The sequence below is a fragment of the Lepidothrix coronata genome, unplaced genomic scaffold (assembly GCF_001604755.1).
Source record: "Lepidothrix coronata isolate B3197 unplaced genomic scaffold, Lepidothrix_coronata-1.0 Scaffold22, whole genome shotgun sequence".
Classification (NCBI taxonomy): Eukaryota; Metazoa; Chordata; class Aves; order Passeriformes; family Pipridae; genus Lepidothrix; species Lepidothrix coronata.
The window spans coordinates 5,022,453-5,038,801 of record NW_016690202.1 but is presented as its reverse complement, the minus strand read 5'-3'; the positions used below and the strand labels follow the sequence as shown (position 1 = coordinate 5,038,801).

The following is a 16,349-nucleotide window of genomic DNA, read 5'->3' as shown; positions in this document are numbered from 1 at the left end:
GCTGGGACGGGGAGAGGAGCCCGGGGTCACAGCGTCGCGTTCTCTCCTGTCCCCGTCCCAAACGAAATATCGCTCCTTAGCCCTTATAAATCCACCCAGTATTCGGCTGAAACAGCGCCAGACTGCCTTATTTTATGAGAAGACGAGGTCATGTTTCGATGTCTAGGTCATGTTGTGCAAGACAGCGTTTACTTCAGGTAATTGTTTGAATAACATATGTTACACTGTCTGAATAATATATGTTACAGTAATTTGCGACTCATTCTGTCTCCTGTAATCTCGGCTCAGGGATGCGTTCAAAGACAGTTGCAACTCCAGACATTTGGAAGGAGAAAATATAACCCATTTCCCAAGGAACTCTCAAATATCTTGTACACACAGTTCACATTTTCAACTGAACTGGTAGTTTTCCAATTTAAGGAGGAGAAGGGAGCCTTGGGATGAAGGACTGGAGTCACTGGTTCTTTAGCATTAGTGATTTTTTGGGGGGTGCTGTTGAAAGAAAAAAGCAATTGGAGTTCTTTCAGGCACTAACTTTAATCAGCTGCAGATTAATTAAGACCAAGTCATAGTAATTAGGTGTTGGCTTTCACTTTCAGGTCTCAAAGTGTGTAAAAACACTGGAGGTGTGGTGCTGTGAAGGAGGTGAGGAACCAGACTAGAGCCACTACGAGCAGGATGGTGGTGATTGTACTGCCTCTTGCCACACCCAACACCACAGTTATTTCTCCTATTGCCAGCCCAATGGGACAACAGAAAAAGTGGAAGTCTGTTAAAACAGCACAGAGCAATGGTGGCCAAATCAGGAAATATATGAATGCCAGACAATAATTTGACAGGTAGGGTGTTTGCTTGAGTTTTAATATGTTAAAAAATATACCAATCACCTGGGAATTAGTCACAGTTTTTCATAAATATACACCACACAAGTCTGCTAAAATCTCATGTGGTGAACTTTCAGGAAGAGGAGTGAGGCATGAGCACAGCCAGAAAGGGGGACCAGCCCCTTTCACCTCCTGACTCCTGGTATAGATCACACTGTTCCCTTTTCAAGGCAATGTCAATGTGGGCATAGACTCTGATAGCTCAGGCTTAGGCATGGGAAAGCACCACTCCCCAGAAGCCATTGAAGGTCAGAAATTATCCCTTCCCTCCTCCCTCCCTGATTATGTGTTTCAAAGTTCTGCAAAACAACCCCAAATCCAGCCCAATTCCCACTTGTTCACAAGGCCTGCAGTGATTGATGCCTGTATTGGGCTCATTCAACATAGGTGAGAATAGCAGAAGGAGGTATGTGTGAGTGAGCAGAACTAATCCCCTCTTTCTTTGAAGCCTTAGAAATATTATCACCTATTCTTTATTCTATTTATATTTTGGGGAAACATTCAAAACAAATTAACTTCTCCCCCACAACCCTTTGTCCCTGATAATTAACTATTTGTCAATAGAGATAAAAGAAGAAAAATGCATGTGGCCAAATGTTCCTTTTGTTTATACCTCTGCAGACTATTAGGAAAAAAAAAAAAGCAACTATGGGAGAAAGAGCAAGGAAGAAAATTCATAACTTACACATAGTTAACCATAACTTTACTAGGGACTAAGCCACGTAGTCTAAAATGTAATAGCTGGCCTGTGAGTTGGGTCAAATCTATGAAGGGTATTAAAGTTTCCTGAAAAGGGTTTTACAGTAAGTGTGGAGCCATGCAGAATAATTTTCTGTAGTTTAGGAGCTGTTCCTCTTGAGAAAATGTTGCTTTTCAATATGTAGCTGTACAAAACATTAAGCACTGCCCTCACTTTGCTAAGGCAAAAGGCAGGTTGAAGGTGAAAACCCACTGATTTCTGTTACCATGGAAGCTGCCAGCTGTGCAACATGAACAGCTTTAAGCACTCTCCTGTTCCTAGTCAGTGAGTCAAGAGATTAACATGCAGAGGCTGAGAAACAGAAACCTGCATTTTCATTGCAGCACTCCCTCAGGTACAATACTCCATCAGGATTGCTTCTGCACTCCTTGTCACATCGGTCATGTAGCCCTTATAAATGATAAAAACATCAACATTTGACAAGTAGCAAGGAAGTATGTCTCTCTGTATTTCTGAGTATTTCAATGTCTCTTTTGTATTTTTCTGTATATAGTGAATTTTATCTCACTCTTTCTGGTTTATATTCACTGTGACAAGAAGGAATCTCAGCAATGTGCAGGCAAGGTAGAGGGACTATGTTCCAAAGAAAGGTGTTTCCGAAAGTGGCTTTGAGCTTCGCTGCATGCAACAGAGAGGGAAAGTTTCTATCAGCTACCACAAGTGCCTTCACCATCATGTTGCTGCCACACTGCTCACTCTCACACTGCCTTTCTTCTGTGACACATACCCACTCCTGAGGGGGCTGCAGCCCCCAAGCTGAGATGTGTACTGCTGGCAGACGTGCCAGATGTGCTCACCTTCCTTGGAGAGAGCAGCTGCTCCTGAGCCTGCACACCTCCCTGCCTGAGCCACACAAGACTTGGAAGAAAGAATAGACTTCATTGTGTCTGAAATTCTGCTTTCTCACTGTTCTTCAACCTTTTGCTGACTCATGTATTTACTGCCTTTAGGGAAAAGAAAGGTAATTATCGTAAGATTTCTGGTTTTGTCTAGGTGTTCCAGACAAGAAAGTTGGAATGTATGAAGTCTATAGACTCAGAAATATGACAGATGGAAAGAACCCAAGCAGTGTTTACCTTAGGTCTCACAACATTTTTTGTGACAGTGGCTTGCTCAGGGTTATCTCAGAATTGTCCTGAGCTTTTCAGGGAAACTTTCTTCCTGAAGGCAGTCACAGTTCAGCTGTTGAAAAGCTATAGCCTCTCTCTCAGACAGAAAAAATTAGAAACAAAGTCTTACACTATATGCTCTGGTAAGTACTATGTTCTACTCTCGTATTTACAGGGCACTGAAGCTTTTTAAGAATTTTCAGATAAAAGCAATTAAATCCTTGTAGCACTTAACTTTATCCCTTAAGGACAGGGAAAATCTTCCTTGGGTTAGAGGGCAAAGCAAGGATGTAATCTTGCAAAGGTTCCTGCTATCTATCTCAGTTTAATCTCCTGCACAGCTTGCAAAGACATGAAGTACCAAACCACACTCCCAAGGTGCTGTAAATACTTTTTTTCTGTTGCGGTTTCAGGAAAGCCTGGTCTCTGGCAGCAGACCTTAAAGTACATCTCACTCCATAAATGCCAAATCTTTCTGTACATATGATTCCATCCTCTACATGATCTGGTTACTGATAGTGATCTAAGGGTTTGATCCTTCACTTAAGGTCAGGATTCAGCCTGTATGCAGGCATGCTTGGCAACTCGCTGTGGCTATGGCTCTCAAGCACTGCTGCTATTGTGGAAATTATTGAAATTAATCTCTAGTGAGGGACATAATTATTAACCAATATTCCTGTTGCAGCAGGCATGCAACACCCTGCAGGGAGTTGCTGAGTCATGCATGAAATCTGCCTGTGACAGTGCAGAATGCTGCAGGAAGCACATTAACAAAACACCATTTAGGATGAAAAGACTTTGTTATCTTCCCATGGCAGACTACTGTAAGAATGTTAAAATACTGTATTAAGATATTTATTAAAGGGAAGGGAGAAGAATGATGCTTCAGAGTTATATGTCCACTAAAATTGAAGTTTAGATAGTATGCATTCAGAAATAATTTTATTTTCCAGTAATGACAATATGCAATATCACGTAAGAAATGAAATTGAAGAATTGATCTTATTCTTCAAATACAGGATAGCTTCAATATTAAAATTAACATATAAATTTAGCATCAATCTTATTTCCCCACTCACATCTGCTGAGTAAATGCACATAAAGAATGAATCACTGAAACAGTATACTGAGAGAATCAAAGTCATTTTTCTAAGATGTCAGCACAAATGTGAGGTGAGCCTGTTCACCAAGCATACAACAAATGTTGCAGAGGTGGCCCTTCAGACCAACAAGGAGGGCAAGTCAGGGACCCCCGGGGAAGCATCACAACCACCAGCAAGGGCAAGGCAGGGGACAGTTTTGGGCAGGACATCCCCATTTCTTACCCCTGCTCCCGTTCTGCCTATTCCCTTGTCTACAGTTATGTGAGCTACTGGAGAATGTGAACATTGCGTTAGGGCTCTCCGTAGCATTGTTATTGTTTACATCGCTGTCGCCCCTTAACCGCGTTGTCACATCTAGAGATTAACTAGGGGGTTTTAGCAGTGTGTCTCTAGGGCAGCAACCAGCCTCTGTAGAGCCCACCGCACCGGTCTCTGGTGGGCCTGGGACCTGGACAAGCAGAGCCACGAGCAGAGAGAGTGAGCTCTGGGCATTGCCCAGAGAGCAGACAATGAATTCACCCATCTGACAGGAGAAAAAGCAGTCCCAGGGCATCCCAGAGAGGCTCCCAGGTGGCTGCTCAGCCAGGAGCAGGAGCTGTGCAGAGGCTGAAGATCTCTTGCTCCAAGAATGCCACAGCTGCTCTAGCACCCAAAAAAAGACCCAAGAGAAAAAAAGAAAAAAATAACACAACACAAAACACCAAACAAAAATACCCCAACACCTCTTTGGATCCTGGGCTCCAGCAGAGACCTCACCAGGCTCAAACCATCTTTCTTGATGCTTGAATTCTTTTTGTCCTCAGGAGGCTTCTGAGCATCAATACCTTGAGCTTCAGCCCTCCTCACCCCCGCGTCCTCCCTTCCTCAGCACGAAGTATTTGCTCCGTCACGAGGCTACCCTTGTTCACCACAAGATGGAGATGGGAAACGTAAGGTGTGGGGTGCCCCACCCGAAGGCCTTTCCCCGGACCCCAGAGGCGTGGAAATCTCGGGATGCTGTACCCCGCAGGTGCTCCACAGGCTCAGGATCAGCCCCGCCGCTGCCAGCTGCGGTGACACGGCTGTCACCGACCTCGGTGAAGGCACGGCCTGAGCCAGGGTGCCAGTTCCGGGGTGGCCACTGTGGGCCCTGACGATGGGGCACACAGGGCTCCAGTGAAAAGGGGGCTCCCTCACCCCGCGGTTGCCCACTCTGAGAGGGTGGGAGTGGGTGGGCAGTCCCCACCAGCACAGCAGAGGTCTGCGGAACAGGTCCCAGCATGGTGTGGGCAGAAAAAGTTCCTGCCAACACACCAAGGGATCCTTAAAAACTGTATTTGCCTGTAGTGCCAGCCTGGAAAATACAGCTGGGTGAGCAAAGCAACATCTCTAAAATACCACTGCAGGCCAATCGGTATTTCTTAAAAAATTAATCCTCTGGATACCATTTTAGCTATTTTAGCAATATTTTATTGCATGGCCAAACAAAAATTATTGTTCAACATGAGAACTTGCATTTCTTATTTTGAACAGAGATACATTTACTTTATTTAAAAAAAAAAAAAAAAGTAATTGTGAGTTAAGTTATTTTATAATACCAGACAAGGATCATTTTAACTTGTTTCCTTTTTCAGAACACAACTTATCAAAAGGGATAAAATTTTTAAAAATCATACCACCGAATCTGCATTTTTCAGCACAAGTGTGATAATAGTTCACTCCACTTTAGCCATGGTCAGCTTTCTTTGAAAGATGTGTCACAGTTCCAAGATGCCAAAATTCTGTTCTCTGAAAACCTGCAGGCCATAGTGTTTATGAGCTGTCTAAGGTGCCACTGTTCGGTCTTTCTGCTGAAGATGATTCAACCTCTGTAGCAAAACAAACAAAAAAACAAAACACAAAAAAAACCCCCAAACTAAAGCCCATGCAGATTTCATTTAATATACAGGGATGCCTATACAAAGGTTTCTGCAGGAAGGAAATCCGCTCAAAATCAGAGCTCCTGGACCTAACTGCTCTTATCTAGCCTTTGACACTTAATTCCTCTGCAGTCTTGTAGCACAGCATTTCACTACCTCATGCCTTTCTGTTTGCAACATCAAATATATTTTACTTATTACTTTTCTCTCTGGAGTAGCTGTAAGGTGAATTTGTTTACAAGTTCCACATGAATGCAGGCAAATCTGTCAGGACACAATTGAAAATCTGCATTTAGGAAAATTTTAAATGCTTTCACATTTACACTTCCATAAAAGAATCTATTTATTTTCTTTCCCCCCTTCCCCTGCTTTTAAGTCTTTGCTCTGTAGCATTACCAACAAAAGGCTTTTCTGAAGACCTTGGAAAGTTATGCAAGATAAAGTATCTTTCTGTTAATTTATCCCCTAAGGAAAATAAAATCATTATTTTATTCTCCTTTCTGTGCGTGTTCAGTACGTTGATAAAATGAAAGATTCACTGTGTGCATGAGACTTGTGAAACAAGAAATGCCAAATGAGAAGACAGGCATTCATATCAACAATGACACTGGATAACATGCTTGATATGTGTATAACAGTTTTAAAGCGCATCTGCTTTAGGGTTTAACTTCAGGGCAGCCTCAACATTTTTCTGAAATGTGGGACTAATCCATACACCTGAAGGCCTGACAGTCATTTCATCTGCATTCAGAGCTGTGTTTTGTACAAGTCACTTGTCAAGCATATGTTGTCAGTTGTGAGCAGTTGAAAAAATGGCACTAGAACCTTAACGAACTTCTAAGTGAACAGTTAACTTAGTGGCATTCCTCATCAGAAGCAATTCCTAATGTTACTCAGACACACATAAGATATGCAGTGTAATCAATGCATGCAATCATGCAATAAATTGTTCAAACCAATACTTTTCTACATTTAGGGAAGTTGCCATTTGGCTAAATATTATTTTAAAGAAAGGCCTGCTATTACATTCTATTTCCTTTTTTTTCTACTTCTACAGTATAGGAAAAAAAAGATGCTTCTGAAGCACTGGGAGAGCCTTTTGTTTTCTGCTTTCTGTGACTGTAGCAAGCTCTACTTTACTCAGCTGAGCTTGGAATTGTCTGCAGTACATACTCAAGACCTCAGCTTCCTTGATGACAACATTTGCCTAATCTCAGTTGCAAACTACTAGGCAGGGAAGCAGAACCCAGACTTGGAAAAAGAGGCTTTCCTTGACTGCAGTTGCTGGAGCTGGACATTTTAACCCTGCCTGAGGATTAATCAGCTCTCTGTCTTCAGAATGTATTTGCCCAGTATAAATGACATAAACCAAGATCATGATCTTAGTTTATTTTTCTAGAGTCCTTAGCATGCTACATTAACCTGACAATGCTTAATCTGGTGTTCATTTCACAATACACTTCATGCAATTCACAGCTGTAATTGGTTTTACACTGACATTACACATTTCGACCTAGCCATGGGAAAAGAATAACTCTTAATAATATTTCTCTGAAAAGTGTCCAAGCTCAAACGGCACAGAAGGAGCTCATATTAGTTGCATGTGCATATTTCTTTCTTCTGCTTTTTTTATGATCACTGCCATAAGATTATAAGTTCCTTGGTTTAGTCCATTTGCAATTGAATTATGTTTATTTGATTTCTTATGTCCTGAGGAGTTCTCTCTTATAAAACAGCATTCAAGTATTCTAGTTTAACATCCCCATTTTTCTGAGTTAAGGAACAAAGTAGACCTTGGGCTTCTGTTTCCATTATGAGCCTTCCAGAGTCCCATAACCAATAGCCATAAAGTCTTCCTTTGTAATACAGACTCAGCACTAAAGCCAGAGTATTGCTATTTGGCATTATCCAGTGAAGTGCAAGAAATTAAAAAAAGTTATGTCTTTATTGCTATAGTATAATACCAAGCAAAGTCACTTTTTAATACAACTGCAAGAGTTTCATAGAGTATGTGTCCCTCCTCTTAGGGGCCAGTAGTTCAGCTGCACTGTGAGTATCACTTAGCTATCACACGTCAAATGTCAGTCTAAGAAGATGTGTTGAGTATTCTTGAGTCTGAAGAATCAGACCTTTCCTCATATTCATCTTCTGTGTAAATTGGTTGCTTAGACACAATAGGACACCCATCATCAGGAATTGAGATCCTAGGATCCTCTGACGAGCGGGAAGGAAGTACAGGTGAGCTTCGGAAAACTGTGGTTGTGTTGCTAGAGAAAGGACTGACATATTGGGACCGCAGCTGGTACTGTTGCTGCAGTGTCATGGTGTTCCACAGGGTGACATCATTGGGCAGGAACGGGCTGGACTGATTTCTTGCCAAAGTGTTCCTCAACATCAGCGGGTAGCGTGGTGGTTGAGGGAAAGGGTGCTGCAGAGGTACAGCCAGAGGATTTGGCATGACATTACTGGAATCAGCAGAGAACCTTAGTGTGTCGGGAACCCTAAATGCTGAGCCCACGGACCACTTGGAAGATGAAATAGGGTAGGAACTCAGCGTGTGTTCAAAAATGTGCCCGTTGGAAGGCAAAACAAGACCATCGGATTCTGCAGAAGTTCTCTCCCCACTGGCCACCGAAGACCGACTAGACAGGAGAACCTCCACAGCACTCACCAGATCACCACCACACCCCTTCAGGATCAACTCTAGCACAGCTGGCTTTTGATTAGGGAAGATCTTTTTCAAGACTTCAAGTGGAGGTCTGTTTGCTTTCAAACTAAATGGTAAAGAAACTGTCCCAGACGGACCTTCTATCAGGAGGTGGTTCTGCTCTGGGTGGTACTTGGGGCTGTCTGGATGATTCTCTGTGCTCCCACCATTTTTCTGAACTGCGTAACCGACCTCATCCACTGAAACAATTTCAGGGCTTTCAGGGGTGAAACAGCTTTTGGCTTTAGTCATGTCTGGGGAACTCCTTTGGTCTGTGTCTTTGTCGCTGTAGGTCTCAGCATTGTCTGCTCCACTGGCATCACCCAACCTCTCCTCATTCATGTCTGCAAAGAGAATTCAGAGAAGTTAATAAAAAACTGAAGCCAAAAGCTTTTACAGAAATTTGAGGATAGTGTCTTCTCAAAGTGAACAAAGAAGAATGGTGGGAGGGAAGAGCATTTTTCACAGAGATGCTGTAAAAATTAAGGTATCTTTGCAACATCTCATGAAGATAAAACTGCAAAAGAATAATGTTACCTGGTCTAGGCCTTATAGGTATCTGTCACGTTTTCACATGTGCAAGGAAAGAAGCTGTAGTCATTTTTCTGTTGCATCAAATACACTGTATCAGTCGTCTCTCACTGATTACATGGCAGCAACACACCAGCCAAGTGCAAGCTTTCTCAGAGGAACCTGAGCACTTTCACATCATAATTCCTCACTAGCACCATCCCACTGTCTGTGAGATGAAGAGGGCACTTAGGGAGACCAAAATTCCCTCTGCAAGTCCAACAGCATTGGTGGAACCACTTCATCATGGCTACTGGTTGAAGGTATAAAAAGTCTGCAAATACATCAGTGTATTCAAGTTCTGGCTCTGCAGAAATTGGTTCCTCCCACAGCACAGATTCTAGAAAAATCTGGTTTGAGAAGGACCTCTGGAAAGCATTTGGTCCAATACCCTGTCCAAAGCAAAAGCAACCTAAAATATAGAGTAAGTTGCTCATGTTCCTGCTTAGATGAGTTTTAAATAATTCCAAGGAGGGAGACCCCACAAACTCTCTTAGCGCTTGTTCCTTGTATCTTGCTTTTTATGTGCTAAACTAAGAAGGATAAGAGCTGAGTACAGGGCTGAAAACAAGCCCATTGACCGTGCTGTCTCCAGGTAGACACTCAGAAATGGGAACATCCCACATCTCTGGTCACTTTAGTAATGCCTGACCTGAGTATAGAATTGTTGTCAGCAAGAAGAAAGGAAGAAAGGTTGACAGTGCTTTCACAGCCTATGCACAAGGGAGTACATAGAATTGCTTGAGATTGTTCATGGTTATTTCTTGAGAACACAGTTCTGCTGGCCTTCCTCATAGAGCACAATGATGGTATCCTTGAGAGGCATCAATGCATGGGGAAGGGATCATTGTCCAAGCTGCAGCTGACAAGAGCCTAATTTAACTGCTCAGGGCAGTGCTTTTGAACACACATATGTGAAAAACTATCTGCAAAAAAACCCCCAATGCAATTATTTTCTTGGTTTCCCAAGTCCCTGGTTAACAGCCCAACTAGATAAAGAAGCTGTAAGAAGCAAGCAAAGGTTCCTAAAATGTGCTGATGAACACCCCTGCCCAAGTGAGATGCAACCAGTAAGAGGTATGCAAGAACCTTAGCCTCACTGCTCACCACCTCCTGCCTCTCTCTCGCCCCATTAACAGGCAGAGCATCTCCCCATGCAGTGGAATAAGTTTAGTGTTTCACAGATCAGCTTGAGACAAAGTCTATTAATGCAATTTCCCATCTTGAGAGAGAAAGAAGTCAAGGTCTGAGCAAGCCCACGCTGAGCCAGAAGCCACTCTGCTCACCAGAATGGGAGCTATAAATAAGTATGAGATCCTGGCAGAGCACAGCCTAACAGTGTGAGTATGCCAAAAAGTGCTCCTCGTGAGGATTGTGGTACCTGGCAGAAATGATGGGTCATCCTACAAAGCTGTGGGATGCTGGTAGTTTGGGATGTGGAAGATAAGCATGCAGCTGAGGAATACAGCTGAGGAACTTAGTTGTCCTAGTGAAAATCTCTTTTAGCAGGATAGCCTGGTTTTGGTACTTGTTTTTATATTGGTTATACTCATTGTCCAGTGCAAACAGAGAAGCATAACTTTTCATGTTGCTACATTACAGAGAAGGCAATTCATGTATCCTCTCTCATACGCTCAGTGTGTCAATCTTGCCTTAGCGGCCAAAGTGGAATGCACGAATTGTTTGCCAATAGCAAACTGGCAACATGCATCCTTTTGAGGAGATGGTAAAACACCAGCATAGCTCATCCATTATTTGAGAAAACATGAGGCTCACACTACCTTTCCCTCCTAATCCCTTCACGTGTTCATAATTACGCATTTGTTACAAGAGAAGAGGCACTAAGAGTGATTCACATCTTAGTGAATGCACAGTTCATACACTGAAGGCTTAGAGAGCAGTCTGAGGACATCTAACTACCGGTTCCTGTCTTAACAGAGTTAGAGAGGCAGTTAGGGGAGATGATAGCCCTAATTTCCACATCAATAGGTTTCACTGTAGTACACAATATTACAAAATTAACTGAATGCAAGTAGAGAGTATTTCAGAACTACCACATTTTTACAGTGTATCTCTGTGGCATGAGAACAAGTACAACTAGGAAGAAAATATGTGCTTTACAAATAAAAAAAAAATATATCAGATAAGATCTCTCTAATACATTCCCTGTTCCTTACAAAATATTATTTTCAAGATATTTTCTATTTGTTCAATTTTCAGTATTCTTAAAAATATCCTTATGAGGCTTGCCTAAAAAAATTTCTCCAAATTCTGAAAACTCATCCCACTGAAGTTTGCATCTTTATCATCACGAGACCGCGCAGAGCCCGATTCTTAGCCTTTGCACAAGGACAGTCTCCTCGTACAGCAGCGCATCTCAGAGGGCTGTTAGACTTACAGGGACAGACACGGAAAACGAGATTTCGGTGATTTAAATCCAAGTGCTGTTATTAACACATGGAGAATTACCCTCCGTTGGCTAACACTGAGCATGGACGCTGTTGTATTTTTCCCCTCTGCCTTTTCGAGAGCATTTCTGGATGCCGGTGTCAGGAGGCTTCATCCTGGGGCTGGGGCTGGTCGCATGGCAGCTCCCGCCGACCTGGCCGGCCCCGGTGCTTCCCTGTCTGTCAGGCTGTGTTCCAACTGCATTTTCCCCACGGGAACACTCCTTGCCCGCCACGCTGAGGGCGCGGAGAGGGCCAGGTGGAAGGCGCGCTCCAGGGACTGTCCCCAACCCTTCACGGGAACAGCTGCGACCGCGATTTTCGTTTGTTTAAAATTGGCACAAAATAGCAATCGGCAAACAAACAAAAATTAGGGAAGATACATTATAAATGTCCTTCTGTGGGCACTAAATTGTAGGAATATTGCATGTGTGTATTAATAGCAAATGTTTATATTTTCAGGTACAAAAACAATTTCGTATTTAGAAAGTACAACCCGCTGCTCTTCACCAAAGCTTGTGTTGTTTTTTGGGTTTTTTTGGGGTTTTGTTTGTTTGTTTGTTTGTTGTTTTTTTTTTCTTTAATAACTTGTAAGCTTCACATAAAGATGTTCTGGGCTTCAAGAAAGAAATCTCGTTCTGGGATATTTTTCGTCTGTGGGGTTTGGGTGTTGTGTTTTGTTCTGCGTGGGGTTTGATGGTTTTTTGCTGTGGGTTTTTTGTTGATGGTAGTTGGTTGGTTTGATTCGGATTGGGTTTTTTTGTGAGGGGGCTGTTCTGGATTTTAGTGAGGTTTTTGGTCTTGTTTAGGCGGTTTTGTATGTTTCTGTGGTTTTGTTTTTGGGGATTGTACTTTTTTCTCTGTGTGTGTGTGTGTGCGTGTGCGTGTGTGTGTGTGTTGGGTTTTTTTCCCCCCCAACACCTTCTATTTCAAATTGCCTGCCTTCAAGTATTCACTTTGTGATCCCGGGGAAAATTAGGGGAACTGTTTTCTTATTGATATAAACGATGGGGAGTATTCATAAAATAATATGTTTGCAGAGACAGATACAAACCTAGATCTACAGAGATGCAGTGCAAATACAGATACACATAAAACACAGAACTGTGGGAGAACCATGCATGCATTTACAGTAAAATACAAATTAATAAATAAAGCTGCTACAAATTTGGAGCAGTATATACTCCAATTCTCCTTGACTATTTAAACATTAAGGATCATGAGTCAAATCTTGTAAAGACGCCAAATAAAAGTAATATGGATGAGAGAAGCTGTTCTCAATCCAATAACTTGTCTGGAAAACTTGGTCTAATACTTTGGAACAAATTTGTTTCCTCGATATTCCCACTGCTGACTCCCTGTTAAAATAGCTTGTTCTTTGATTGTTAGGACAGATTTTCTTGGACCCCAAAAGAATTTGCTGTTTTTCTTACTTGTATTAATAGAAAAGTCTATACCAGAACTAGCATTAAAACATGAAAAGTTAAGGTCGTTGGTTTTTGGTGGGTTTTTTATTGGTTTGTTTGTTTTGGGGGGATTTTTTGGTTGGCTGGGTTGTGATTTTTTGGTTTTCTATCTGTTTGGAGGAAGGGGGGTGTTAGTTTGGTTTAGGTTGTCGGAGTTTTTAATTACTTTCACTTCAGGCTTTCATCCCTATCTTCAAAGGTCTAAGGTACTTTGTAGGAGATTAATCACTTTTCTCTAACACAGAGACAACTGTGCTGCATTAAGAAGCTGGCTCTGATAATAAGACACGACCCAATATAGCATTATATTGTTTACAAGCCTGGACAACTACTACTAAGAGAAATGTGCTCATGTGGGCGAGGAAAGTTCATGAGCACGGTATTAAGAGGAGGGATCATCCCAGGTTAGCAGAGGCAGGTGCAGCAGGGGTAGTTTCTATGTGCATCATTTGCACAGAACAGAACTTCACAACTGTCCCACCGAAATGACAGGATTTTATTCTGGCAGGAATAAAAGCAGAGGGATCTGATTCTACCGAATGTCGGGAAATTTCCCCTCCGTAGTGAAAAACACCTTTCAGGAGATTAATGTCCTCGCGGTGGAAGTGTGTTTGTGTGTATGTTAGAGACGGGACGGACAAGGGGAACAAATAATTACATCCCCTGTTTTGACGACGATTTTAATTGAGGTAGTGGGGAGAAGGAAGTGAAAGCCCTGCCGCTCAGAACACGCAGGATAGTTAGAAATAAACAAGTTGTGTGGTGACAGGAAGAACCATTTTCCACTTTGCTGTCACGCATCCACATGTTCATAAAAAATGGGGGAAAAACCCCTCTATAACAGTCGGGAACCGGGGACCACGGGGGTGACGTCTGTGTAACCAGGATGGCTCCTCGGCGGTACCGAAGTGCCCAAGTCCCCCCATCCCGGCCTCACCGCGGGAGGGGGCGGGGCAGGCGCGGCACCGAGGGCCTTGATTTATGGAGATCTCCGTTATGTTTGGGGTTTTGTTTTTTGGTTTTGTTTTGCTGTTTTTTTTTTCTTCGGTAAAGCTGCTAGCAGAAAGTGCTGACTGGCTGGCAAGGAAGAATTTCTCATCAATACACTTTGATTTTATTTTGCAAACAAAATGCCTGTTGCTTGGTAACATTTCACTTGAGCCTGACCTTCCCCAAAAGTTATTGCTATCAGATTCGATTTACACTCTCCTCCCGTGATTACTGTAATCTTTTAAACTGGGAAGTTCATATATCAAGGGGAAGGAAAGTTGGGCGTGCAAGTTAATACCGTTCCTATCCGTCAGATTTATATCGTGCTGGCGGACAGGAACTTGTACTTTCTGGAAGAAGCCAAGGGGGCTTTTTATCCCCTTCCCTCCCCAATCCCTCGGCTTTACCGCCCCCACTTCTACGCAGGGAGGAGGCCCCGGCCAAGCGCTGCCGCGGATGCGGGTGGTGAAAAGACTCCGAGCTGGTGGGAGGCTACGGCCAGCGGAAATTTGGGCAAAGACCCCCAAAGCCCAGGGGAACGGCCGACGGAACCAGGCGGAAGTGTAGGGGACAGGGGGGTCGGAAGGCAGGCAGGCGGTGCCATGGGCCGGAGAAGAAGTGGGTCCCAAGCCACCGGCATCCTCGCCACACTGACAGACTCAGCCGTGCCGCCGCCTCGGGGCCGGTGTTGTGTCTCCTCCAGTGTTGGAGGACAAAGCCCTGTGCCGGGGCCCCCACGGACGCCTCCTTGGCCGGGATGGCTCCGTACCGCACACGGTAGCCCGTGGGTGAGAGCTCAGGGTTCGCCATTTCCCTCCCGGGGCACTGGGTAAAATTTCGTCAGTCTCCGCTTGTCTGCGGAGCGCACTAGGCTGCCAGCGGCCTGTCCGACGGGTATCCCCGTCGTGAAAGACTGTCGGCTCCCGCTCAGACACCGGGCGGGGAATGGGACAGCAGTTCCGGAGCGTTAGTTTTGCTTCCAGAAGTGTGTGTTACCGACAAGTCGCACTCACAAGATGCCGGTTGCGGGCGGTGGTTTCAGCAACCCCGACCTGCCACAAGCAGCCCCAGACGCGACCCGGAGCGCAGGAGGACTGGGTTGCCCGGTTCATCCCCTACCACGACCTCACTTCTTCCGGTCATCCTTGCTCCACAGAAATCCTCTAGCTCCCGGCGCCGCTTTTAGTCCGAGGCACTCTCTGGAGATTTTGTCCCGGACGAGGCCCCGCAGCCCCGACGTCCGGGGTGGGGGAAGCCGGGGAGCGACTCCAGCCGGCTAAGGGGACCGGGAGCGGCAGAAGGACGTGCGGTTGTGATCCACGCGGGATCAAAAGCGGCACGTCGGGGAGCCGGTTGGCAGTGGCGACATTCGCCGGCCTCCTCCGCTGGTCTCGGCGGCCGCGATCCTGGCCGGGCGCTGTGTGGCTCCTTGCTTTTTATAGAGGGACAAAGGGCACCCGCCGAGCTGCCTTTCCATTCCCTTCCCACGGCGCCCGTCGGAAGGAAGGGAAAGCCCTTGCCTTTCTTCGTCCCGGCCCCACCCCTCGAGACCCGCCCGTCGGGGTCCGTCCCGGCCCTCCCTTTCCCTCCTGCCCCGGTACCGCGGCGCCCTGCCCGGCCCGGCCCGGCCTCACCTGCCTTGGGGAGCGGCCCCGGGAGCGCGGGAGGCGGCTCGGTGGCCCAGCGCAGGGCGGCGGCGGCGGCCAGTTCGGCGGGGGCCCGCGGCGGTGCCGCGCAGGGCGGCGGCCCCGGCGGCGGCGTGGGGGGCTCGGCGCTGCCCGGCGGCCCCGGGAGGGAGCGCAAGGAGTCTGGGAGGAGGCTCTCCAGACTCTCGTTGGCCTGCTGCCGGCGGAGAGCCACCTGCGCGGCCATCACCCGCTGCCTCTCGATGATGAGGATGCACTTCTCGCAGGTGCAGTCCTTGAAGCGGCAGTAGCGCTTGTGCCCCTTCAGCCAGGACAGCACGCCATGGTTGCGGCACCGGGCGCACTTGGGCGTTCGCTGCAGCGGAGCCCGCGGGGGCTGCGACACCGGGCCGCCCATATAGAGGTACGGGGAGCCATAGCCGTTCATGCCCGCGGGAGGAGCCCGACTGGCTCCGGGGCGGAGAAGGGCTCAGCGGGGGCGGGCGGAGGCCGCGGCGCTGGAGGACAGGAGGAGGGAAGCTCTGCCTGCGAGCTCCGCGGGGGGCGCGGCTCCGGCTCCAGGCCGGTGGGGATAGCCGCCGCCCGCCGTGGTGACACCGACGGGCAGAGCGCTGCCGCCGGCCCGAGAGACACTGCCGCTGCCCGCGCCGCCCCGCTGAGCCCAGAGACCCTCAGCCTGCCCCCGCCCCCCGCCCGCCCCCACCGCCACCCTCCTTCCACGCCGCCGACGGGGGGATGGAGGGAGAGAAAAAGGGAGGGGGAGAGAGGG

At 46.1% G+C, this 16,349-nt stretch overlaps 1 protein-coding gene across 1 annotated transcript; it reads right to left on the bottom strand.

The window, feature by feature from the left end:
- Positions 1–6,791: 6,791 nt before the first annotated feature.
- DMRT3 (doublesex and mab-3 related transcription factor 3) lies at positions 6,792–16,007 on the bottom strand. Its single transcript, XM_017808363.1, has 2 exons — positions 15,569–16,007; positions 6,792–8,805 (listed from the first exon to the last, which is right to left on the bottom strand). Exons 1-2 carry the CDS (start codon positions 16,005–16,007, stop codon positions 7,841–7,843), a joined length of 1,404 nt encoding a protein of 467 aa, XP_017663852.1. The 3' UTR covers positions 6,792–7,840.
- Positions 16,008–16,349: the final 342 nt, after the last annotated feature.

Coding starts and splice junctions, on each gene's coding strand:
- DMRT3 (XM_017808363.1), bottom strand. CDS start 16,007: ATGAACGGCTATGGCTCCCCGTACCTCTATATGGGCGGCCCGGTGTCG. Junction 8,806..15,568: donor GGGGCCGCTCCCCAAGGCAG/GTGAGGCCGGGC, acceptor TTCTCTTTGCAG/ACATGAATGAGGAGAGGTTG.